Raw genomic sequence first — 27,857 nt, forward strand, 5'->3', positions numbered from 1 at the left:
TTTTGAATATTAAACCATTTATTTCTCAAACCACTCACATGCATAACATTTCTTTTATACAGTGTTAAAGAGAAAAAATGCATTTGTTTTAAAATACAAACAGAAGTTCAAGTATGTACTTATAGACTTTGTCAGAATTCTAGCCAAGTTGCTAACTTCTCATTCACATTTTAAAGCTGTTTGATAGGAGCTTTTTTGTTGCTAAACTGCTTTAAGAGAAGTTTTATGTAAGCCTTTATCTTCACTATTATAGTTTATCTTCTTCTACCTACATCAAAAGGACACCTACAAAATCATTACCCTCTAGCTTCCCTTTTATTCTCCCTCTATGTGCTTAAGGATCAGTGGGATAATAAAAGGGTGCATGGGCCTGGAAATTGGGCAGTTCTGCTACCAATCATTTGCAAACAGCTGGATCACTTTTCAGCCTGCTCCAAAATAACACATTGTTCTTGGTAATTCAAAGCAATAAAAAGCAACCCAAAAGAATATACAACAAGAAGTCTCAATACTTCAACAGAAAAGTAAATATTATCCATCTCTTTCAGGTTCATACAATGTATTCTTAAATTCTTACAAATCTCATTAAAACCAGGAAAATTACCTAGTACTGTATCTGTGCAATCCGACCATTCCACTTTTGTTTTCCATTTGATGCGGCCAAAAGATAGAATATCTCTACAACGCAGGTGGTCAGGTTAGCAGGGCAACTGAACTTATACTACCCAATACAGGCCCAGCTTTCCATCTGCCACCACAATAGCCCCATTCTCCCACCCCAAAACAGTACAAGGTGAACTTATTTAAGGCAGAGATATTTACAAGAAAATTTAAAACTGACATTATTTCAATACAATTTGATCTCATGAAATTTCAGTCCACTTTATTGCTGCAATTCTCTGTATGTTGCAAACCTTAGTAGCGTCAGTTGCATTTTCTTGTGGCTCTGTAGCTTTCCAAAAACTTGATTTGATGCAGAAACACAGCCCATTTCAATAAGCAAAAACTATCCTATTTCACATGCAACCTTGCATGCCAACTTTCCAAATATTATATATCTGAATTAAAATGTGGGATGCAAACATAGCATTTTGCTTTCATAGTCTTGAGGAGTACAGAAGTGCCAGTAAAGAATAGTGAGCATATATAATACTCTCACCTCCTGGGATGCAGAAAATACTAGAGCCATCCAAGGTGTTAAACTATCAGGGCCGTCCAAAGTGTTAAAAAATGTTTTCAACATGCACAATTATGCAAATAAAACACCTCTTTTGAAAGCTGTTCCAGCTTGTCTGCCTATGCAGAAATATGCACAAGCAACACTTTGTTGGGACTCCCAGTGAAGTGGTTCTGCATGCTCGCAAACACAGAGACAGCTGGGCAGTCTTACAAGAGATGCAGCTGCTCAAACATCCAAGGAGAGGTGTCTTGTTTGTACTAGTCTGGGCTGCCAAAAACTTCTAATCACTCTGCACCATGGTAACCTGTACTATCTATTTTCTACCTAAGACAATTCTCCTGTACATAATAGCTAACAATATCCATAGAATTTAAAGTGCTTGTGGGAAAAAGAAGGGAAAAGAAGAAGTTAAAATAACATACTTAAAGTGCCATACTACATATAAAAGCTGGCTTGCAGGAAATAATAGCAAAAAAGTGTAATAATTAAATGGATTCTTGAAATAATGCAGACAATGCCTTATGTCACACAAGTCAAGTGTACAATGCTTTCTTTCTCTTTGTATATGCATGTGCTAATCTGCCAGCAGGCTCCGCAAAGACCTTGGGGGTTCAGTTTCACAGTGAGATCAGGGATTGCAAGTTTCACCCATGTAGCATCTGGCCTTGCTCATGTTTCTTATGCCTCACTGCAGTGATTTTTCTCAAAATGTTCAGATTAATTACTTAGTTTACAATCTGAATCCTCATATGAGCATCCTCATCCTGGAAATACTGGCCCAAATACCGTTGGGCATGGGAAGAAGAATTGGTATTTGTCAAGAGCCACAAGAGAGGGGGAGGCAAAAATTCATTCTCAAATATTGTAAAACATGCCTTCTCCACAAAGCACTGACAATCTCTCCATGGTGCATTTTATACTGTATAATAAAACTCATTAAATGCCAAGATACTTGTAGATATTTAATTCAACATATAAAGATTTGCAATCAAGGTAGTAAAAAAAGCATTGTTCTTGAAAATCTATATTAGGTATGCATGGTCAAGAGCTATAAACAATAATGTAGTTAGTTATATATAAACCAAGTGGTAAAATAAATAGCACCAGAGAAAGAGGCACAGAAATCTATGCTGACATTGCACAGCATTCTCTTCCTGAGCAGACTACATTTCCAACACCCAGTGGCTGCAAGAGGAACAACACTTAATTTCAATGTTCTTTCAAGTTACGTTTCCTGAGGGTAGTAGATGTTATTCAAAATAGACCACTGGCATACAAGCCAGTACTGCCACTGCTCCCCAGTTATTCATAGTTAAAGAGATCAATTTCATCTTCCTCTATAACAGTATCTCCCATGTGTCACTACTATTAAAAGGTGACTCCATGCATATTTCATTATTATGGATTATGGGACAAGAATAACTAGAAGTCACTGATCTGATGGAACAAATGAGTTATAAATTATTCACACACACACACAAACACACACACAATGTATCAGTTTTCAACATAAAGAAAATAACTTTTTTATGATCCCCTTATAGTATAAGTAGCCATAATTACTCCTCATTTATCTATTTCTTTGGGGCTTCTATAGGAGAACTTTCTACTCAGCTACCCTGTGCTTCTCTATTTCCTTTGAGGACCTTCCCATTGTTTTATCTTGATTGTCAGTTGTGATTATTATTGATTTAGCAAACAGAATGCCATCTCTAAAATTTAGTTCTATTAACATACAAAATAATTGTTTGTTTCCATTATCTCACAGAAAACATCATCACTACGTGCTGTAGTTTGTTCTAATACATGTAGATTAGAATCATCATTCTTGAGATACTTAACTAATATTTTTCTAATAACAAAGTAAAAATACAGAGTTCTCTTTGAGTCTATTTCCCGACAAGCATGTCTCTATAATTCCCTTGGCATCAATATAGAAGTGGTTTGTCACCGCCTTCTGCCCAGTCTGTTCCACAACTTTAGGAATCTCCCATTCAAGCACTAATTGGATTTCTTCCAAAACTGATTCTGCTTGGCTTTTTCAATATCTGCTAAGTGACTAAGTGCTGCCACAGGCTGAGAGGAGGCTGATAATAAAAAGAATTGCATTTGATGCTCTTCAATAAAGTAAATCTATTCACAAGCTCAGTTCAGAGAAAAGGAATGCAATTTCTGTCATGTTTAATTTGATGGGAGGAAGCCAGCAGGAGCAAAATAATCCTCAGCCTAATTTCTTAGCACAATAAGGTAAGATTTACTTTCTCTTTCCTATTTAAACAGAACTTTCATATTATTTTGATTCTCCAATCACACAATTCCATTCAAGTACAGCATAAGAAAAGGAATTCTATAGAGCTTGCTCATCAATTAAAGCAGGAGTGTCAAACTGGCGGCCCATGGGCTGGTTTGCATCGTATGGAGGTCTCTCCCACCCCAGCTCCGGCAATACAAAAAAAGTCACGATATGTCGTGAATGTCACGTGACACAGTGAGTTTGACACCCGTGAATTAAAGCATTTGTTTTCCTAGCCTCAATTTCAGGTACCTCATTAATCTAAGAAGCTGGGGGCTTCCAACAAACATGATGATTCACATTTAGTTTCCCCACTTTTCTCTACTGAATGTTAATGGAATGAATAAGGGCAAGGCAGCTATTTTACATTATAGCTAATGTGGATGATTCAACTGATGCACAAGTGCAAGAAGCATAACTTCGTATTGTAAAGACGCTTAAAATGATGGTTTTCAATTTTTTTTCTCAAGGATCCCTTTTGAAGCCAACTTGCTTGCCAAAGACATTGGAGTTTTCCTCGTGAAAATTACAGAACAGAGATCCAGATTGGGAGCACAACAGAAGAAAGACTCCTTCCCACAACCTGGATTCAGACTATATTTCTCCATAGTCTCCACAATCTTTTGCCTTTATAGAACTTGGCAACTAATTAAAACACGATTGTCTGTTTGAGAGAAAATCTGTAAGTGCATACAAAAAGTGTATTAAAGAATACGCATTGCCAACTGTATTTCAATATTAGAAAAGCCTCTCTCCATTGATGACACAACAAAGGGAACAAAAGATACACCTATATTCAGCATGCATTTGTCTTGACAAGTTTTCTTTTGCTTTCAAGGAATGTGAATATAAGAATACATGGAGATCAGGTACTGATGTTCAAATGCCCAGAATAACTGGGAACATAAGAACCAATCCTATGCTAAGTCAGTTGGTCCACCTTGCCTAGTAATGCAACTCTCCATGCTCTTCAGTACAGGTCATTTAGTAAGTTTTTCTGCTGGAGACTGACTGCAAGCAAAGCATTTATGAAATATGAACTTGACATCTCAAGATACAAGACTCTTACAGGAAAAGTAGGCATAACTGTGACAAAATGAACCAGTTCCCTTCTGCATTAAAAAAGTGCAGCATCTACAGAAGGGAAAGAATTTTCAGTGTGCTTTTAATATTCCAGAAGCAATTGTATGTTTATTTTTAAAAAGAAAATTGAATAGTTTTTCAACAAGAAAAGTATCCATATTTCAGCTCAAAAGATCTTATTTCATATATCTGTTTTCTGCAAAGAGAAATTCACTTGTCAGAAATGTATTTATTTTTCATAGTGAAAAACGTAAGAGTGTTGCAAATTCACCAATACACATGCTATTGTATCAGACCCATTGTGTCCAGTTTCCAAATTATACAGCATCTTCTACCTTATACTATTAAACTGTGGAATCAAGGGCAGATTGCTTAAGGAAGCAAAAACTGAAGAAGAATGTTTTATAAAAAGTTACACTGCAATTTTAAATGCGTCATTCAAATTTCTCAGTTTTTCATCAACAGTTAGAAAACAATAAATTTCTGCTCCAGCAATCATTTGGCTGCATTAATTACATTAATTCTGGGGAAGAGACAAGGTCACTAAAGATTCTGTAATCAGCTCCAATTCTCTCACTTAAACAGCCATTCACAGCAATAATTTATTAGCAGTCAGACCAAAAATTCTTAGATTACATCTGCCTTCCAGGAGATCTTGTAGATTGAAACTGTATTGGTAGTCACCTGAACTCTGTTTTCTGCAAAAAGGTTATACCTACCAAACAAATTGTGTTAGCACTTCAGTTACTGAATTAAAGCTTCTTTATGTGGTAAGTGAAGGATTACAGCTTCTGTTTCCTTTAAATGGAAACATTTAGCATGGTCCAATCAGCATAAATGCAGAAATAATGGATCTAAAAATTCACTGCAGATTTCTAAACAACACAGTTAGATGTATGCCTACATGAATATATTGATGCAAACAATTCAATAAAATGAAGAATGGATCATCTCTCAGGGGTATGCAGCAAACATAGCTTATATCACTGGAATAGAAGATTCAGTTAAAATGAGAAATAGATGGAGAAAACCCAAGTAGATTAAATATGCATTAGCAACTCATTTTATCCAAGTAACAGTTTTTTTCATATGCAGCTGCAACATTCTGCTAATGTTGAAACAGTTTGATGAGTGCTGCATTCAGTATTTTTTGTACCAATTTCAATAAGGAACTATTTGCAGTGGTAAAAGCAAAAAGAAGCAATTTCTTTTAATTCTTCCATTGTTCAGAACAGAACTGAGTGACTCTCACTGAAACCCATAACTATTTACTTTCTCAGCCTCTTTACAAAGGAGGGTTGGGGAGATTATATAGAAGACCTCTATTACACTGCTCTTAGAAACAGAGCTTAACTAAACATAATATAGCAATTAAATAAATAAAAATAAATAATAAAAGAAGGAGTTACTTGCTAGATGGAATCTCAGTTCTATCTGGTTGGTATAATACTATCTATCTATCTATCTATCTATCTATCTATCTATCTATCTATCTATCCATCCATCCATCCACACACCCACACACATACACAGAATCAGGATTTGGGAAGCTGTGCAGGAATTGGCTATGAAGAAGTCCTTTTTGTACAGACAGCTGTAATCTTGAAGAAGAAAACTCATTAATGTTTAAGAAAAAATTAAACTCAATTTTTGCAACTGGAGGCAGTATTTGTGAGAAAAAATCCTTATCTTAGACATCAATGGCAACATTTTAAAACTGTATACAAAACTCTTAATACAAATTATATAGAAGTAGTATTAAAACATGTGAGCCTGTTTTTAAATAACAGTACTGATATGACTTGTCAATTTCTGGATATTTGTCAATAAATATGGTACCAGACTTATTTGACAAGAGAATATGGGAAGATCAAGGTCTGATTCCGGAATCACTCTGGCTTTAGATTTTATGGCATTTGATGAGCAGTGGTATCAAATGGGGAACATATTAATCTCTGATAAATAAAAAAAAGCTGTATACCGAGAATAATTTCATAGGCTTCTGGTTCACATTCACTTGCAAATCTGAGTTTGCTTTCTTTTCAGCAGAACCCCAAATTTATTCCAGTCTACCGTGTTTTCCCGAAAGTAAGGCCTACCCTGAAAAAAGCCCTAGCTTGGGGGGGGGCTAATACAAGCCCTATCCCAAAAATAAGCCCTAGTTTTGGGGCGAGGCACATACCTAAAAATCAAGCTAGGGCAGGGGTGGGAGGTGGAGCTGCCCCATGCGCCTCACACCCACTTACCTTGCAGCCAGGCCTCTCCTTGTTGGCCCACTTCTGCAGCGTCTTCTATAGCCAGGCCTGCATTTCTCAGTCACAGTTCTGAGAGAACCAAGCTGCAGAGGCCTTCTGGAAAGGCCTGACTGCAAAATGCAGGCCGGAATGCAGCTGCAGAAGAAGTGGACTGGCTGGGCGGGGCTGTCAGTGACACAGGTAAGTAAGACATCCCCTGAAAATAAGACCTGGCGCCTCTTTTGGAAGCCCCCCCCCCCAAAAAGACCTGGTCTTATTTTCGGGGAAACACGGTAGTTCGTACAGTAAGGCAAAAGGTATTTTCAAACACTGCTAATGGTTTAAGCCATAGAAAAAGTAAAAAACCTGGAGGTCTAGTAGTAGTTTTCATTCTCAGAACAAAACATCCAAACAATGAAAAAAGTCATGAACAATTAAGGAAATCAATGCCATGTGAGGCAAGAATGGGAACATGTCAGATCAAGACATATAGGAAGCCCTATATTCCTGGAGCAAAAAGACATCAGATATTATGGGCCTATACAGATTTTATAAAGAAAAGCACCTGCAGAAGAGGTAAAAATATACCCTGTGCTGAAGAAATGGCTTCACAGGAGAGAAGGAGAAAGTGGAAGGCACCGGTTAAAAGTTTTAAACAATCTGAGATTTACAAATTTGTAAAGGACCAACAAATGTTCAGAAATATATCTGTAAATGCAGGTATACCAGGATTGGACTACAAAAATCCAGATGTCCCATTAAAAAAAAAAACTGATCAAACCTGGCAGGCAAAGTAGCGCACTATCAAAACTCAGATGAGGCTTTGCTTTCTCCTTCATCTTGCCCCAGGAAAAGCAGGGGCACGTTCTGACAGGACGCCCACGTTCCCTGCACATGTAATGTTCACCTCCTTTAGCTCTTCGCTACCAAAATGAATCAATGGTTTGATCATGAGAATTGTCTTAGTGCTTTATGCTGGAATGTATCTTGCTTGACAAAATTAAATGAAAATTTGGACTTCAAGCAAAGTAAAATTTTAATGAACTTTCTGTCATTTAATTCAGCGATTTTTTTTTGTATTATGTCTTACAACCCCAGATGCTTTCTAACAGTTTGTGTAAAGATATACAGGTAGTCCTTGATTTATGACAGCAATTGGGATCAGAATTTCTGTCACTATGCCACAAGGTCATAAAATACAATCATATCCATTAGTGACAATAATCCCTGCAGTTCTAGTTGCCATGGTAAATCAAATCTCACAGTCCTTAGGGAAGGAAACTTCCTGCTGGCTCCCCAAGATCAAGTCAGTGGGGAAACTGACAGGACATTGCAAGCCCCAGGTGGCTCTCAAGCGAGTCAGCAGGTAAATGAGTGGCTGCTATCGGATGGGGGAGGGCATGAGGGCAGTGAGGCTTGGTGAGGGAGTGCAAGGGTACATGGGTGATGTGAAATGTGGTGAAGTTCAGTGAAGGTATGAAAGAATTGGGGACAGTGTGCATGTGACTAGCATGGCGCAAGCACAGAGGGGCTGTGGAAGGGTGCATGGGTGGGCAGTGATTTGTGATCATCCCTGCCAGCTTTCTCATTGACTTTCTGGGGAAATCAGCAAGGAAGGTAGCAAATGGTGATCATGTGATTGTGGAGCACTGCAACCAGTCATAAGTGCGAACCAGCTGCCAAGTGTCCAGATCAGGATCATGTGTCTGGGGAGGGTATTGGAATGGCAGGAAATCTGAGAACTGGTCATAACTGTCATTCAGTCAATGACATTGTAACTTTGAATGGTCATTAAATGTATGAGACTACCTGTATACTGAAAACATGACTTAAATGGCAACTAATGGCATAAGTAAATAGATTTTCCATAAGGACATGCTACAGAATATAAAACGACACATAATCTTATAATATTGAACATATTTTTGTTCCCTGGTTGTGACATTCTCCAATCTGTTTTATGTAGTCACTTTTCCTATAATTGATATACAGAATTCCATGTCACAATATACAGAGACAAACATGAACAGACTTATTTAAAAGGATTAAGCAAATTAAAAGGAATATAACTGCCAATACAGAACTGATTTGCAAATATATCTCAATGAAACATGACCCTGCATACATAGAGGCAGCCCACCTACAAATCAGAAGTGCTAAAAAGGACATCCCCCAAACATCAGCCTACTATTGCAAGAAACAACATGCTGAATTCTCAAAATCTTTTGCCTGATCCAACAAGTGTCAAAGTTATATACCTGATCTTCAGAACTCAATCTGCAATTCCAAGATTGGCTTCCAGAAACATATATTATACCTGTCCACCTCCAACTAAGCATCTTTAGCCATCTTTGGTGAACTTGCCCATTGGAAAAGAAACAGAAGTATCATATTTCACTCATTCAAAATATTTATATCAAAGAAAATATACCCTTCAAAATTCCGAAGCACAGAACTCACAATCAGAATGGTAGAGATAGTTTATTAACTACTAAGACATTTTTAAAAATGCTATATTTAATTTTAACTCTTCCTCTCAAAGACCAATGTTTTGCAAACAATTGACAAATAATCTAATTGTTCTTTTAAAAGAGCTAATAATGTTATAAACATTATCTTAGAAAACAGATTTACCTAATCTGCCTATAACCTATTGGCAAAACTATGTAAGATCTCATCCTTTGAACCAGAACAGAATCCTTTAGGTCTGAATCCTGGGTCTCCTCCAATAGACATCAACTATAGTTCAATATATAGCATCTGATCCTTTAATAGTCCAGGACTACACAACTCCTGAAAACAATTTATGAGATTCATTCAAAAAATGTGGCATAAGCAGAAATTTCCAATAGGATTTGAATTTAATTCATTTACATTTGGATATTTTTTGCTAGTTATGTAAAATTCTGGTATATTTACAGATCTTATATTAATAAGTAAATGAATCTTTTACTAAAAAGAGTTTACTTACAATAATAAAAAACTGATATCTTTATATCATGAAATAATGGAGCTATATTTAAATTCTGAGCAGCTGATTGGTTCTCTTGTTGATTGGTCGTTCGAATGGTCTGGTTTCTTACATATTCATATGCTTGATCAATATAATCAGCTGTTCAGAATTTAAATATAGCTCCAAACAATTAATCAATCATACGACCAACTGACCACACTGGCACACAAGACATTTATAAGCTAAGGAGAACAGAACAAGAAAATCCTGCTGATGTTATCTAGTTTGGTAACGAAACGTTCAGAAACTATACTGAAACAAGCTTGGAGAGCACACAACTGCCAAAATCTTTATGTTATTTCCAATTATAATCGTATTTCCAAATTCCACTTTTCAGGCTCATTGTAATATATATTTTTAAAACTGCGCCATTAAACAGCAAAAGAATTTTCTACAGCAATTCTGTGTCAAATCATGGAGAAGGTTTTTTTTAAACAAAATGAAAGAACAAGTAAAGTTTATCAAATATACAACTCAGTTCAATTTAGAAAAACCAGGCATTAGAAATTGAATACATCAGAAGTAAAACTCATAAAATCTTAAAATTCTTAGCAAGAAATGTTTTCAAATTCAGAGATTAGGCTCTCTTCTGACAAAAAATTCTGTATTCTTAAAAAAAATACAGCTTATTGATCACCAACCTTTTCAGACACCGAAGACACGACAAAGTTGCATCCTGAGTTCATGTGGATCTCTAAATATAAGTTGGAGTCTCACAAATATTTGGAAAAAGCATCTCTCATTCTCAAACAAAAAAGCAATACAATTGTTTAGATTATTTTTCCTCTTTTTTTGTTCTACGTTTGTTTACACTAGCTATTTTAAAGCAAATCAGGCAATTCAGACATGCAGTGCAATGATATGTGTAAGAATTATATTAATTTAACTCTATTGCTTTTGATAAGATTAATGCATAGCAGCAGACCCAGGAAGATAAATTTTCACATTGAAAATTCATTTTGCAAGTGCAGGGCAATGAAATTATCCTTTCCTCCTAATGCTTTGTCATTCTTTGAAAGAGAAGAGGTAAATGTAAGTCCAACCTACCAAGTCTCATTAAAAATGAGATAAATTACTCATTACATTTTTTTGAAGTTAGGCATTAGGTAATGAGGTATAATATTAAAGAGTTTTACTTTACTTCCCTTTTGAGTCACATTATGAATCAATTTAGCACATGTGTTCAGATGTACTGAATAAAAAAATAGGTTACCAACACATCTACACTATAGAATCTAGAGAATAACGGATGGCAATATAACCAATGCCTAATGTCTCCAACAATAACTTCCAGAAGCTCATTACCAGACTTGCCTTTAAGGTTAAAGCACTGAATACAAAAATTCCAGCACAAGTAAATGTTTCATTGCAGAACAAAAAAGTAAGCATCACTACAGGTTTGCTTCAATTCTGTCTAATACAAACACTTTTATTTGCCACTTTCGTTCAAATACTACTAGCATTTATTAAAATGAATACTTTCCATTTTGCTACACAAAGCATAATAGCCTGAAACAAGTTTAAGTATTGAAACCCACCTTGCGAATTTATGCGCCATCAGCTCATAACTTATTTGTATAAATAGCACGTTGTTTAGAATAACTTAAAAAAGGAACAATCAAGGTAGAATGTGAGGGAAAAGTAAGATCTCAAGAGAGAATCAAACAGTGCAACAGGTTTTTTTTTTCAGCTCCAGCCGTATCAACACCATGGGTTTCCACATAAATGGTCAAATGAAGTTAGATTTTTTGCTAATTGGTCCACTGCCCATTCTAGCAATTATATTCTGCCACCTGGCAGGGACAGAAGAACGGTTGCCAATAGAGACAATGCCTTAATATTTGGCATGATTTGGATTATACAAATCATAACAACTTGCATGTATTCCTGCAAGGCTTCTAACTCTTTAAAGAGTGTCAGGCTCTTCAAGAACACAAGAAAATCCACCCTTCTGTCTAGCTTCTCCAGTAATACATGTTTACAAGGATTTCTTGTTTACACTACAAATGTACTCTCTGAATAAACCCACAAAGCTCAGGGTATTTTGGCAGCTCTTATATTTTATCAAGCCACAGATCAAGGTCATTTTCTGCATGTACACACACTTGTACCTTCACACAGACACACAAACAAAATATTGAATCCTGGTCTCATTTGACACCATGATTGCATCTAGAGGTAATATTATCTGAACATAAACCCAATGTTAACTGTAATTATAGCCTGTTGAAATAAATCACTTTCACAAAATGTGATTTGAATTTGTCTGCTTCAATGAATCATATCTAAGGTTCACATTTGTCTGGGTCCAGCTTTCAAAATAAACTGTGTTGCTTATAAAAGGAAATAAGTGTTTCCCAACTCCTCCAGGCTTATTGAAAGAAGAGACTGGGAAGATTGGTGGCACAAGCCTCTTAATTGGATAACTAAAGCTATAAACCCAGTTCAAAAGAAGAATGGGCAAGAATATTGGCTCATTTGCACGCAAGTAAAAATGACATCTTTCAATGGCTGCAACTAAAAGCACATTTCACAAGCTTTATTTTTCTTTTAAAATGAAGCCTGGGCTAAGAGGCAAGAAATGCCCAATGATTCTGGCCAGGCTAAATAAAGAGGAGTCTACCAGCAAGCAGGTAATGACCGGTGACATAATTCTGGATTACTTGGTCCCTCCTCTATTCACAGTATCAGTTCAAAAGGAACTTACAGCTCTGTAAATGCCACATTCAACAATCCATTACAACTCTTTGCCCCCTTAATATGTATGGATTTTTGCTGCATTCTGCTTTGAAGGAAACTCTTATATAGAAATGCTACACTGTCATCAATTCAGCAAAGAAATATTCCCATTATAATTATATATTTATATATATATTTATATATATCTCATACTTGTAGATAAATAAATGTATGCCTTACAAGTTTGGTAACATTTTTAAAATTCTATTCTTAAATGCTTAAAAACTTTGTTATAAACTAACTAGAAATATTTTCCAATTCTCTTTAATGTAAATTGTCTCTTTTTGGTGGATTTGAAAGTTATGATTAAAGCAGCATATAGATAGATATATTCCCATCTATTATTCCTCCCTACTTCATTCAGAAGAAAAGTGTGTGTGGGGGGGAGGGGTTGGGAGAATCTTATCAAGCTTATCAAACAAACATGAATTAACCTTTTCAATGAGTTTTGAATCATTATCTTCGTGATCATATAGAAAAATCACTGCTTGCTTTATCATGAATTGGGGAATGGAACAAATTCCTCAGTTAACATAAAAAAAGAAATGAGCACATAGGGAGGAAAGGGGAAAGTATCAAACAATTTTCATTCTTCCTGCGAGCATAATCAAGAGTTTCATTCTTAGAAGCAAGAAATGTGTGGAGGAAGAGGGCAAGATTGGCGAAATATTAATATTATACAAATCTAAGCATGTTTATCAAGAAGCTGTACAGTAATTGTACATTGTACAGTAATTCCTCTCCATTCATTTCATGACTCCACCACATCTCAAGCTTTCTCCTATAAGTTTTGTTTCAGCCATTTTAGTTCCATATAATCTATAATATTAGCATTATGCCAACTCTTCGCCTTTATTCTACAGTATTGCTACTAAAATACCAACCCAGAACTTATTTTGCAAATCTAAGACACTTATTTGAAATATTTGCTCTTCTGCACATGTATCCTTTCAGTTATAAACAGAATATTAAGAAACACAAGATGCATATTTCCTGGATTTGGCAGAGAGAGAAAGAGAGAGAGATCTCCCTTCTTCATATGTGAAATATTATAGAGGTGTAAAGGAAAAGTTGTCATTGCTTATAGGAAATGGGAGCTTTTATACTACTGAATTGTAGGAGTCTTTTTTTGCATGTTTTTCATATAAAAATACCAAACAGAGAAACAAAGACAAACCAGGATTTCTTCTCCCACTGAGATCCATCTATTTTGATATACAAATATTGCTGTTTCATTAGATCAAGTTCATGGGAGGCAAAGGATGACCTTTGGGGGAAAAGCCAGTTTTAAAAATTCATCATAACTAGAAATCTACTTTTCAGTTTTTGCAGCACACATAGAATAAGCAAGAATTGTGATGTGTTCTGCACTGCCGATATTTCACAACTGAAAATATCATTCAAACATGGCAAAACCTCATAGTTACTGCCTTCTTTTTCAGTAGCTTAAATATTTAAATATTGTGTCATCTTTAAAATACTGCTCAAAAAATTGCTAGCCTTATAACAAACAGGCAAGGCCACACATGTTGAAATGGTAAGCCCCCTCCCCCTAATAAAAGCCCTTAGATAATGGGTCAATTTTTTAAAAGATACATCAAAACAAAATAAAATAAAACATACTCAGGCATGGTTGGTTATACTACAACAGCCATTCTTTTCAAAAAAGAATTACCTGGGAAATAAGAATGGGGCACAAAACAACAAAAACCAATTCCTGACCCCATGTATCTTATGGAGGTATAATGATTTTGATAAATACAGATGCTGATGCTCTGCATACACATAGCTAGAACTCTGCAGCCCATAGGACCACAGGATCTGTTGCTAAGAAATAAGAAAAATCTATTTCTCCTTGTTCACTACTGAATACTTTTTTTTTTTTTAAAAAAAGCCCACCCCTCCGAAGTTGTTAATCCCTGAATCAGAGGTTAGTTAACCCAGTTTTTGTTTTCTCCTTTCCAAAGAGATGGAAAAAAATAAGGGAAACCATAAGCACTTTGTTACAGTACTGTATCTTTTTTGTTTTGGCAACCTCTCAGGAGTGTCTTTGTCCCGTGGCAACATTGCACAACCAACTACAGGAGCTCACCATCCCAGTGGGGTTTGCTTATCCTACAGAAGATCTCCTGATCCACTGGGCTTCTGGCCTCAATCTGGCCCAGTAGTCGATACAGATCCCTGTGCTGTTTCCCCAGCCAGACCAGCTTCTTCCTGAAGAGGAGACTCTTCCTCAGCTTGCCCTCTGGAGGTGACAGTGGTCTCTGGAGAGATGCTGTGCGATCCCTCCAGAGGCATACAGCCAGGGTGATTCTTACGAAAGTGCTGGTTGAGGATAGCCTGGAAGGGGAAGCTCTTCCCACAGACATGGCAGTGAAAAGGCTTGTTGCCTGTATGTTTCCGGATATGATACTCCAGCTGATCCTTGCGGGTATACTTTTTGCCACACATCCGGCAAACAAAAGGTGTGATGCCCATATGAAGCCGCATGTGTCGGTCCAGACTACCCTTCTGGTTGAAGGATTTGGCACAGTAGATGCAAGTCAGACGTGGGTTATAACGAAACCACCGCTCAGATACTTCCTGTTCACGGAGGTATTCCACATAGCCACTTACTCCAACAATAGCTGACTCCTCCACCTAGAACAGAAACATTATGAAGAAAAATAAAAGTTGGCTAAATATTATGATGGACGTTAACAAGAAGGCTTAGACATCTTTATGACTGATGAGCAACATCCAGACTTAGAAGCATTATTTCTCAGAGTATTAAAGACTAAGACAAAACAACAAAGCGTGTTATGTTTATGCCTTGCCTGAAACTTCCTGGAATCATATGGTGATCACTGCAAAAAACAAGATATTTTAAAAAAATAAAATAAAAAAAATCTGGTATATATATATATATTTAAACTACATGTTTAAATTAAAAATTAAAACTTTCCATGGTACATTAACATTCATGCCAGTTAATGGTTTGATTGGCATGAAATTTTAATGTACCGTGGAAAGTTTTAATTTTTAATATTCTACATGTAGTTTAAAAATACATATACTGGAATTTTTTTTTATTTTAACCAAGCTTTATGTGGGATTGTCCTTGAAGTCTTCCACTTAAGCATATTAAACAACCCCAGCAATTTTTTTTAGCACAGAGAGGAAAGTACTTTAAAGTCTGTAAGAGCCTTGCATATTCATCTGCTGGACAAAATTAAAAATGTTTAGTTTGATACACAATAATGTGGGACAGCCATGTTTCACTAAACTGTCCTGGGCTCATAATCCAAATCCCTAAGATGAAATAAAAACATTTTCCGTACCCAAATGCAGAGGGTTTTTTTTATGACCATGGGTTGACTAAGGTCACATTTCTAAAATGTAATACCTATGTTATAGTTTTGCTTTTAACATACTTCTATGTGCATCCTGAGCAGACAGGGTTAGGAAACAAGATAAAATTCTGAAACATAACGAGGGTTTATGGCTTTCAGATACATTAGTAGAATTCTTCTTGTTAGTTTAACTGATTAATAGTGTTTAGATAATATAAAAATCAGTTTCTTCACATTCCTTCTCAGAATTCATTTGATCTATTTTCTGAAGTACTCATACTCTATTATAATTAATAATAGAGCATTTCTCTCTTCCATTCTGGATCAGTCTTTCCAATTCTCCCTTACTCCACACTCCCAACACACAATATCAATTTTTAAACTGTTCATTGTTATTCTTACAGTCTTCCAAATATATAGACACCTTCTCTCTTTTCTCACTTTCATTTGCTTATCCTGCCATCTATTCCAATTTTTTGTTGTAATAACTCCAATAAAATCTTCTTCCTGCTCATGCCATTGTCTGATTCATGATATTGAATTACCAACCTTCTTGTGTAATTCACCACTAACCCACCATATAACACAGTACCAGAGTGTGTCTGTGCGTTCTTGTGTGTTTGTGTATATTATGCACACATTGCAGTAAACTACAGCTTAGTAGATAGTAACTTTTGACTTCCCAATCTAGGACTGATAAATGACTGATCAAAGTCACTCAACTAGGCTTCCATATGTAAAGAAAGACCAGAACCTGGGTCTTGCCATTCTTAGCATAGCACCTTAATACTTGCTCTATCTCTCTCAGTCTCACACATATAAGCACACATTCAACACACAACCCAATAACACATAAACACACCAATGGCAAAGTGCCTCTCTATAGCTACTCTTATGAAACATCAGCATCATGATTATCATCACAGAGCTCACCAAGGGACACCTACCTGGGAACTGGGCTGCTTAGGTTCATCCATTCGCCATGGAGATTCACTTTTTGACCTGTACCGATCATTTACAGTAACCACACTACCTGAAGGGCTAAATCTGCAGATGGAAAATGAGATTAAGAGCTATTTGTGTAATATATAAATGCTCTGAAAAAATAAGAAAAAATGGAGATTCTGCTTCATCACTAACTGATAATAGGGAGAAAAGGGGTTGGATAAAATATAAAGCAAACAGAAATAAATTAAGAAAACCTTAAAACTATAAATGGTAGCTTGAGGATTTATGAAGCAATTTAATTTTTCAAGTCAGGAAATAAATTAATATAAGAAAAGATGGTTTTGCCTGAAACAAATTTGTCAAAATGGAAACATGAGATTATTTGTACACTGCCTGCATATGAAGTACTAAGAATTTTTTTAGAGTTTTTATAGACTCCTAAATCTGCACTCTTAACTTCCAAAAGTAGTTGCATAAAATGTTAAACAAAAAAATTAGCATATTAAAACGTAATAAAAGCAGGGTTATACAGTATCTGATACACAAGCCACAGATACCTCCTCATATATAAGACCAGGCAGACTTCTTTAATATTATATATTAGAGTTAAGAAAGAAGATTCTCCAAACAAAACAGCCTAATTCAGATTAAACTATCCTTAATCACTAAGGTGACTATAAAATGTTTTAATAAATCAAGTTTAGTTTTCCAAATCATGGTTTATAGTAACTATTGGTTGAAATTTAATACATAAATAAATATAATATCTGAACTGGCAAGTAAGTTATAGCCATTGTATGGTTATGCTAAAATAAATAAATAAAACAACCTGCTCAAACAAAACAAAAGCAGAAAAATCCACTGATTTTTCAGGAATCAATTGAAATAAAAGGTGACAATCTAGACCAGTGGTTCTCAACCTGTGGGTCGGGACCCCATTTGGGGTCAAACAACCATTTCATGGGGGTCGCCAAACCACACTGTCCGCCATTTTTTTCCCTTTTCCCTAGCTTCCTACTCCCTCTTATTGGTGGCCACACCCACTTGGGGGTCACCACAACATGGGGAACTGTATTATGGGGTCACGGCATTAGAAAGGTTGAGAACCACTGATCTAGACAGACCAAGCTAGAGATTGGAAATTTTCCTCATGATGATTTGCAAGCATGCAATTCTCTGTTTTTAAATAGAGAAAAATTCTGACTATCTTTTAAAAGTATCTTGCATTTTTTGTCTATTACTAAAATTTCAGTTTTGAAAAGAATATATATACATTGTTTATTCAGATTTATTCTGAGTAATTTTTATAAAGATTTTACAATAAAATCCCTCCCCACCTCTCTCCCTCCCCCCTCCCACTAATCCCCCCTTCCCAGAGCTGAATACAGAGCTAAAAACAACAAAAAACCCATAAAAAATTAAATAAACACCAAACAATTGTACATAAATCCTAAAAAATTTTAAACCCCTTTAACTCCATTACAATAAAATCAACAAATCTAAACATAACAACTTTATACAATAAGTTATTCAAAAGCTAAATAATACTTTCTAATCCCATATTTGTTCTGAACAAAATTTACCCATCTTTTCCATACAGAGTTGTATCTCTCTTGTGAATGGTCTTTCAGATAAGCCGATATTTTTGCCATTTCTGATAAATAAGAAACTTTAAGAAACCATTCCTCTAAGGTAGGCAAGGAGTCTTTTCTCCAATATTGCCCAATCAATAACCTTGCTGCCGTAATAAAATTCAACATTAAAATAATCTCTTTTCCATCACAATCTTCAATAATACCTAACAAAAATAATTGTAGTGTGAATTTTATCTTTCTATTAAAAATTTTTTGAATATTCCACCAAATCTTAATCCAAAAAGCCTTTATATTTCTACAAGACCACCAAATATGATAATAAGTTGCATCCATACAACCACATCTCCAACATTTGGGCTGTAAATTAGAATACATACGAGACATCTTTTGTGGATCAAGATGCCATCTATAAAACATTTTATAAAAATTTTCTCGTAAATTTTGAGCTTGGGTAAACTTAACATTCCTAACCCAAATTATCTCCCATGTATCTAATAGAATTGGCTCTTCAAAATTTTGAGCCCACTTAACCATACAATCCTTAACTAATTCTGTTTCTGAATCCAATTCCACCAAAGCATTATAAACTCTTTTTATATGGGCTCGATTTTGATCTCTGATTTGTTTCAACAAATTGGCGTCTTCCACAATAAAACCCGTTTTTTGATCTGTACTCCATCTTTCTAATAACTGCCTATACTGAAACCAAGAATAAATAATGTTTTCTTGCAATAAATCCTCCATTGATTTTAATTGCCACTTATTCCCTTCCCACTTAATCAATTGCTTGTAAGAAATCCTATCCCTTTTCACGCCTTTCCTTATCCCTTCTATAGCGTGTCCAGGAATTCCCCACAATGGTATTCTAGAATTTACCCTATAATATTTCTTCCAGACACGCAATAGAGCAATTCTTAAAACATGGGACTTAAAGGCCCTATCCACCTTTTTATTATAAATTACAGATTTATTCTGAGTAATTTAAAATTAGTATTTTAAGTTCCAAACAGAGTGCAGACTACACATTTCTTAGAATTAAATTGGAAACAAAACTTAGTTTCAGACCAATACAGCAAAGTAATAAATTCTTGGTGCTAGAAAGCCAGAAAAGAAGCCAGTGTGTTGTGATGGTTAAGGTATTGGGACTAGCAGTTAGAAGTCTTAAATCCAGCCTCAATCACAGAGGTTCACTGGGTGATTTTAGCAGTCACCTCCCCCCCCCCCACTGTTGTGAGAAAAATAGAGAGGTTAGCAATGCCATGTATGGCTGTCTTGAGTTCTTGAATGAAAGGTGGAACAGAAGTGGAATAGAAATCAATAAGTTAAATAATAATAAAGCTAGAAATATACTAACCTGCTTTTATAAGATTTTATAAGATGTATTATAGAAAACATCCTGAAAAATCATGATAGATTGAACTATCATACTCTTAATTGGCTCTTTGTCCAGTTCACTACTTCTTCACTTTCTGAAGTTATTCTGCAGACTGCATCCAATCAACTTTTTAATGTGTTTTGTTTCACTTTGATGTTTTTAGATTATGAACTTTACACTGCAAGAATTGTGCTTGAACTATTCTAACATTTTTACAGCACCTTTGACATGGCATGAGGTGTATTATTATTAAAAAGCACTAATAATGTTCAGTCTTACCTGTCTGTTTCAGTGCTGGTTGGCCTGGCTACTTTTGTTCCTGATGAGCCCAAACTGTAATTTTCCTGTCCCACTGATCCATGGCCGGTTGTATCAATCACCATGGCAGTGACTTCCTCAGCACTGCTCCCATCTTCTCCAGATGGCTGATTCTCTGTCCCCAGCCACTCCTCCAAGTTTTCTGTCTTGATTCGCACTGCTCCAAGGACTTTAACATCATCATCACCCTGCCCACCATGGTCTGCCACTCCTGTTTCTACATACCATTGACCTGCCCTATTAATCCTCAGTATGGGTTCCCGGCTTTCCACATCTGAGTTCTGTTCAATTATTTGAGGACTTGTAGACTCCTCAGGAGGACTAAGTTCCCGAATGTCCAGAACTGTGCTAACCTGGCCCATACGACTTCCTTTTGGAGTGCTATGATGAGGACTCAGAGATCGATTTAGAGACGGGGAAGCTCGATGAGATTCTGGAGGCCTTTCTTGATGCTTTGTTCTTGTTTGGCTTAATTCCATTTCAACTTCAGCCACATTAATTTTGAAATGAATTCCCTCCAGGATTTGTGTACATTTATCTATAATATGTTGCATTTGTAGAAAACTAGCTGCTGTCAGGTAACTTATTATATCGGCAAGCTGGAGGCATATTCTCCCAGTGTAGCAAAAAGAAAGGAGCTGCTCAAATACGGTGGGATTCTTGATAACAGAGATGGAGACTGTGCTCATTTCATTGAGTGACATATGATCTCGAAAATAAGGCGAGCTAGCAGCCAGCACTACCTTGTGTGCCCTAAAGGCTTGGCCTTGCACATTAACCACAATGTCACATAGCCGGCCCTGCATGCGAAGCTGGTTAAGATGGCTCAAAACAGAATTGCTGAAATCAGGAATCTCCAACTGAATGTTCCCACTTTTCTCCATGACGGCTCCAGTTGCAGGTGGAGCAACCCTAACGATGGAAAAATACACCGCTGAATTAGAAAGAGCTTCTCCATTTCTATATGTTTTGTAATGCATGACATTTTTTTTCATATGATCAATTTGTTTGTGATTTGTGTGAATATAACACATAAAATGCTATTTCCTTGTTAAACAGCTATGTAGAAAAAACACAGAAGGTTGGCAATTGAGTAGTAAATGCTTTTTTCTCAACTGTTTCTCTTAACAATATTGCCATTGCTCAACATTCCAAGTGTAATTATGCTAGCTGACTAACAAATAATGTTACCAATAAAGGAGATAGGTAATGTTGCATTATAAGATAATGTTACTTTTTTCATGAATTACACTGGGATTTTCATCTAGTCTTTCAGTAATTGATGGGAAGATATGAATAAATGTTTTAATAAGCCTTCTGAAGGGCAGACCAATAAAATTATGCAAATCCTCTGGTCTAATTTACAGTATGCTTAACGAAAACAAGTACAATGTATATACATTCTTTCCAACACTTTATACATAGGATTTGACTTCTGCCATCCCCCTCAATAATCAAACGTCAAAATAAGATGGAAATTCCATTAAACGTTTTAGGGCAAATGTAAACAATTTGGTTTATAATGTAGATAAAGGGGCCTCTCCAGCTTATGCAATGCTCTGAGGCATCTAAGCAAGGACTCAAGCTTCGATACAGCAGATTACTAATTCTCCTTGTGGCCAATAATGGTAACATACCTTTCACTCACTAATACATATAGAACTGATACTAATAAATAGACGTTCATTGAAAATAAAACTATATTTATTTCATATTGAAGAACAATAAAAATTTCCTTTGCAGTAAATTCTGTATTCAGCTTATATATTAGTCAAGATGAGAGTTAACACAAGTACGCTATACTGTATATGTGCATGTACTCAATATGTTTTAAAAAGTTACATAGTAACATCAACCATAAAAACTGTATCTTCCATATGCAAATAGATTCTTTAGTTTCCAGCCAGGTAATGATATTCCTGGTAGTTATACTAATTCAGAAAAATATTCAGAAGACATCAGAATGGGTTTCTTTAAGAACATTGCAAGGATCTATGGATATGAAACCATGTTATGCTGACAAAACATTATGAATGTAGCAACAAGTGCTGTACATGAATAAGTCTTACAAATTAAGAGTTTAGCTAAGAACTCTTATTTGCCAACCTCAAAACAAAAAGCAGCATGTTGTATCTTATTTATTTTGTATATTATAATGATGATCAGTTCATCTATATCTATATAGTATTTTTCAGACAGAAAGTTTCCTTATATTCACTCTTATTTAATTAATGTATGCAGACTGCCCTTCCCAAATTTCTTCTGCAATGAACAGACACAATTGGAATTCTACTTTCACCCATGGCAAGAAGGGTTTTGGTATGCTCAATGCATGAAAAAGGGGATTGAAAACATCAGATATTACATTACGTTTTCTATTAACAATGAGCAATTATTAGCAATTAATAATTATTTTAATTATTAAGAACAAAATATGTTTTATGTTCTTTTATTTAGTAGTATTCTCCATCTGCTTCTATTTTTTCAATAGTTCGTTTCCATCTCTTATGAAAGAAAAACATGACTGCAGTACAGTACCATTAATCTTGTTTATTTAATGTATGGCAACATTAATCTTGGATTGGTATCCAGTCCTAAACCCAAATCTTTTATTGAAGTGACACAGGATACTCAGTATTCACTTTTAATTATTTTGCCTTATTATAAGGTTTAGAAATTATAGTAAAATATCCCATAATTTGAAATTAGGTTTATTAGCTTTGAACATGGACTTTTAGACTTACACAGAATTAACAGAGCCTGATAAATACTTTAGAATTCTTTATTTCTATAGTAGTACAAAAAGGAACATCCATTAGCTGTATTTTTTTGCATTAGTCTACAGCAGGGGTGTCAAACTGCCAGCCTGCAGACCGGATGTGTCATGGCAAAACCACACTCACCCCATTGCCGGCAATGGCAAAAAAGTTGTGATACATCATGACACATAACGTGATGTTGCGAGTTTGACACCCCTAGTTTACAGTATTGCAGGGACACAATAGCGAACACTTTTAGAAATACTAATAATAAAGTAGTAAAATAAGTAAACTTCAATCTAAAGGTTTCTATAAAGATGCTTAGGGAACAATTTAATATGTTGATGGCAGATCAGGTGGCTACCAATTTGTGTTATATGAGACATAATACTTTTTGTAATGCGAATAAGCCTGGGAGGTGGTTAGCTTGTCAGTTACGAAAGAAACAGAAGGCTAGGATTATAGAGAAAGTAAAATATAAAGGTACTGAAGTTTTTCAGCAAAATTTGATTAAAAAGAGTTTTTTAGATTTTTACACAAAACTATACTCAAGTGATAATATAAAGGGAATGGATATAGATAAATATTTACAATCAGTACATTTTCCTAAACTTTCTGAGGAACAGCAAAATGGGATGAATTGTTTAATTACTGTGGAGGAAATTGGCTTAGCTATCAAGCAGTTAAAGGTGGGAAAGTCTCCAGGTACAGATGGATTGACGTCGACGTATTATAAAAATTTATATGAAGAAATGTTGGAGCCATTAAAGGAACTTTTTATTAGTATCTTGCTGGGAGCACAAGTTTTCCTTCTTGGAAAAGAGCGTTTATATCATTGATTCCGAAGGAGGATCAAGATCTTACAGAGCCTAAGAATAGGCCTAGGCCGATATCATTATTAAATGTAGATTACAAGATTTTTACAAAAATTTTGGCAAATAGATTAATGCAGATAATGAAGGATTTGATTCACAGTGATCAATCAGGATTCATAATAGGGCGATACATGAAATATAATGTTAGACAAATTATTAACTTAATTGAGTATTTGGATAAGAACAATCAGATTCCTGTGACTTTTATATTTTTGGATGCTGAAAAAGCCTTTGATCAATTAGATTGGCAATTCTTATTCTCACTGGTAGAGAAAATGAATTTTGGGGATAATCTTTTACATGCACTTAAAGCTATATATCAGCAACAATCTGCTCAAATTGTTGTTAATGGGGGATTGACTGAGACTTTTAATATTGAAAAAGGGACAAGACAAGGATGCCATTATCTCCATCGTTATTTGTTTTGACATTGGAGATTTTGTTGATCCAGATTCGAGAATCAACGAATTAATTTAACAAATAAGGATATTCTTGTTCTTGAAGGGTGGGATTTAATGTATGGTTGGCATGCATATTTAATTTTTAATAAGAAAGTCACATATTTTGAGGAGTGCCTTACTTCAAGTTTGGAAAAAGTATTATTATAGGTTAAACTATAAAATACCTACCTGGGGGATTCCTAGACATGCAATTGAGGGGATTTCTAAGGGGATGAATTTTGATAAAATTTCGTATAAAGAATTATTAACTTGGTCAGGTTCGGATTGGCATTTAAAATCTCTAGATGTATTAAGGCAAGAAAATATTCTACAGTCATGGTTTCAATATTTACAAATAGTGGACAGGTGGACTGTAGATAAAAAAGAAGGAATAACACTAGAAGATGGAAATCTGGTTATTCAGATTAAAGGCCAGAGTCAGGCCCATATAAAAAGAATTTACAATGCTTTAATAGAATTAGACTCTGAAACAGAATTGGTTAAAGACTATATGATTAAATGGGCTCAGAATATCCAGGATCCGATCCCATTGGACTTATGGGAGACAATTTGGATTAGAAATGTTAGATTTACACAAGCTCAAAATTTGAGGGAAAATTCTTATAAAATGTTTTACAGATGGCATTTAGATCCTAAAAAATTATCTTGTATGTATCCAAATTTACAACCCAAATGTTGGAGATGTGGTAATACGGATGCAACATATTTTCATGTTTGGTGGAATTGTAAAAAGGTAAAGGCTTTTTGGATTATGATTTGGTGGAACATTCAAAAGATTTTTAAAAGGAAGATAAAGTTCACCCCTCAATTATTCTTATTGGGTATCTTTGTGGATTTAAATGACAAAGAAACTACTTTAATGTTGAATTTATTAACTGCAGCAAGGTTATTAGTAGGCTCGTATTGGAAGAAGGACTCATTGCCTACTTTAGAAGAATGGATATTTAAAGTTTCTAACTTTGCAGAAATGGCAAAAATTTCTGCTTATTTGAAAGATCATACACAAGAAAGATATATTATTGTATGGGGAAGATTGGTAGATTATATTCAGAAAAAATATGGGACTATAAAGTTTCATTTATTTTATGAGTAAATTTTATAGTAATTGTTGTAGAGATTTGTTTATATGACTTAATTTAAGGGGAGTTAAAGGTTAAGTATGATTTTTTTTCTTTTTTCTTTTCTTTTTTCTTTTTCATTATTGTTAACTTTCTTAATAATAACCCTGTATTCTGCTCTGGGAAACGAGGGGGGGAGGGTTGAGGGTGGGTGGGTGGGTGAGTGGGTGGGTAATGATAATATAGACATGGTAAACGCTTGGGCATTTCCCCTATGCTGCGTTCATGTGTGTGAGAGGGATGAGAGGGGAGGAAGGAGTAGGGAGGAAGTAGGATGGTTAGAGGAGAAGGGGAGGGGAAGAGAGTAGGAGTGGAGGAGAGAAAGAGGAGGGAAGTGGGGAAGGATTAGAGAGGGTGGACGCAGCCTGGGGGGAATGGGGAGGCGGTACCAATGGTTAGGAATTTAATTGTATTTTGTATGAATAAATGGAAAATAAAAACTTAAAAAAAAATAAAGTAGTAAAATAAGTAAACTTCAATCTAAAAGGCAGATAGATATCAGCAGGGCTTTTTTTCTCATAGAACGCCCAGAACGGAGTTCTGGCACCTTTTTTGGATGGAACCTTGTAAGGTAGGCAAGGCGGGTTGTATGACGTGTGTGAGTTCCGGCACCTTTTTTTTTTTTTTAGAAAAAAAAGCACTGGATATCAGCAATAATTATATGCAGATTACCATGCACAAATTTAGAAACACGGTGAAAATTAACAAGATGCGTAAAGACCTCATGAATCCATTGTAGGAATAGATGTTGTGTAGATTCTTCTGAGCAAAGACTTTAAATTGTTAAGTTTCTCTATGAACATTTTTCTTATAAATTCCATTTAAGCTATTTTAAGCAATTAATTGCATATTAATTTATTTTATTCATATGCAGAATTATTATTCTGGCTTGTCCTAAACCTTCTGATAATCAGGAACTTTGGTTGGCTCTCTTAATTAAACAGGAAAAAATAATTTCCAACATTACAAACAATTTGAGAAATAATTTTTTCAGCTTTTTCAAAAGAAATCAGATGATTCCACTTTCTCCACACCATACATAATTTTAATGAAGTTCTATCTATAACATCTTTTCACACAAACAACAATACATGCAGATTTAAGAATGGCTTCCGGACTTGGGTTTGGCTAGTCTAAAGAAAAGAAGAAATAAGGGTGACATGATAGCAATATTCCAGTATTTGAGGGGCTGCCACAAAGAAGAGGGGGTTACATTATTAACCAAAGCACCAGAGGGCAGGACGAGAAACAATAGTTGGAAACTGATCAAAGAGAGAAGCAACCTGGAATTAAGGAGAAACTTCCTGACAGTGAGGACAATTAACCAGTGGAACAGCTTACCCCCAGAAATCGTAGGCGCTCTATCGCTGGAGATTTTTAAGAAGAGAGTAGACCAGGGGTAGGCAACCTTGTCTCTTTTATGACTCATGGACTTCAACTACCAGAATTCCTGAGCCAGCTGGCTCAGGAATTCTGGGAGTTGAAGTCCATGAGTCATAAAAGAGACAAGGTTGCCTACCCCTGGACTAGACAGTCACTTGTCTGAAATAGTATAGGTTCTCCTGCTTGAGCAGGGGGCTGGACTAAAAGACCTCCAAGGTCCCTTCCAGCTCTATTCTATTCTATTCTATTCTATTCTATTCTATTCTATTCTATTCTATTCTATTCTATTCTATTCATTCCAAAGAGGCAAGCAAGCAAGCGGACTACAAGACAGCATTTAACCTTCCTTCCAACTTTCTGCTTTTTAAATCTTTCTCACTACAGAACAGCTTTCTTAGATCCAAATATTCCAAGAACCTGAGCAAACTGCAAAGAAACAAAACACTTCGTACGTTAACAAAAAGCACCTAAAGAGGACAATTAATTAAAATAACAAAACCGAGGAAGAAATGTATGGGTGAATCAAAAGGTAGGTACAGTAACTGCAAACTGACAGATTTCACCAGATTTGGGGGAAGGTGCAAAAGATCAAGGAAGAGGAGCACAGGCAACCTTGTACATAGAAATCTCTTTTAGGAGGAGCAAACTCCGTTGCTAAGATACCCAGATGGGGAGAAGTGAGGCTAGAAATTCGGGGGGCATGCAGATCCACACCGTCCTTTTGGGAAGCACCGCAGAATGACTGTCCTAGAGTGCGCCTGAGGGTGGGAAGAAAGGAGAGACAACAACTCTCCCGAGCTCCTTCCCTATCCCGAGGGGACCGAAATACATCGCCTACGTACCTCCAAGGGGGGGGTGGGACGAGCCCGAACACCCTTCCGGAAGCGAACCCCCAGAAGAGAAACGCCCCGGAAGTACATATCCCCCCTTCGTCTTTGTTGATTGACTTGCTTTCCCCCCAGCCCCACTGAAACAATCTTCGCGTCAGGTAGCCACACCCACAGGAATGAGCCCACCACGGAGAGGGTGGAACTTGCGCCGGGCGGACGGCCTGGTTACTTGTGGCGCTGAAGTGGGGGGAGGGGGGACTGTTATGCGTAGGAATCATTTTTTCTAGGGAGTGGTAACAGGAGGAGGAGCTGTGCAAAGAC

The 27,857-nt window shown here is 35.9% G+C and overlaps 1 protein-coding gene across 1 annotated transcript; it reads right to left on the reverse strand.

Annotated features, from left to right (window-relative positions):
• Window positions 1–27,839, reverse strand: ZBTB37 (zinc finger and BTB domain containing 37). The gene is made up of 4 exons (XM_039348960.1): window positions 27,549–27,839; window positions 20,072–21,022; window positions 16,822–16,921; window positions 1–15,182 (listed from the first exon to the last, which is right to left on the reverse strand). Exons 1-4 carry the CDS (start codon window positions 27,812–27,814, stop codon window positions 14,694–14,696), a joined length of 1,806 nt encoding a protein of 601 aa, XP_039204894.1. The 5' UTR covers window positions 27,815–27,839; the 3' UTR covers window positions 1–14,693.
• Window positions 27,840–27,857: the final 18 nt, after the last annotated feature.

Source organism: Crotalus tigris, unplaced genomic scaffold (assembly GCF_016545835.1).
Source record: "Crotalus tigris isolate CLP2741 ecotype Arizona unplaced genomic scaffold, ASM1654583v1 scf7180000018217.1405312, whole genome shotgun sequence".
Lineage (NCBI taxonomy): Eukaryota > Metazoa > Chordata > Lepidosauria > Squamata > Viperidae > Crotalus > Crotalus tigris.

Bases quoted from the DNA above. Each gene is read 5' to 3' on its own strand.
- ZBTB37 (XM_039348960.1), bottom strand. From the start codon at position 27,814: ATGATTCCTACGCATAACAGTCCCCCCTCCCCCCACTTCAGCGCCACA. The intron at 21,023-27,548 runs GTACGTAGGCGA...TTCCATCGTTAG, and splicing joins GTCCCACCCCCCCCTTGGAG to GGTTGCTCCACCTGCAACTG. The intron at 16,922-20,071 runs GTAAGACTGAAC...TTCCATCTGCAG, and splicing joins ACCAGCACTGAAACAGACAG to ATTTAGCCCTTCAGGTAGTG.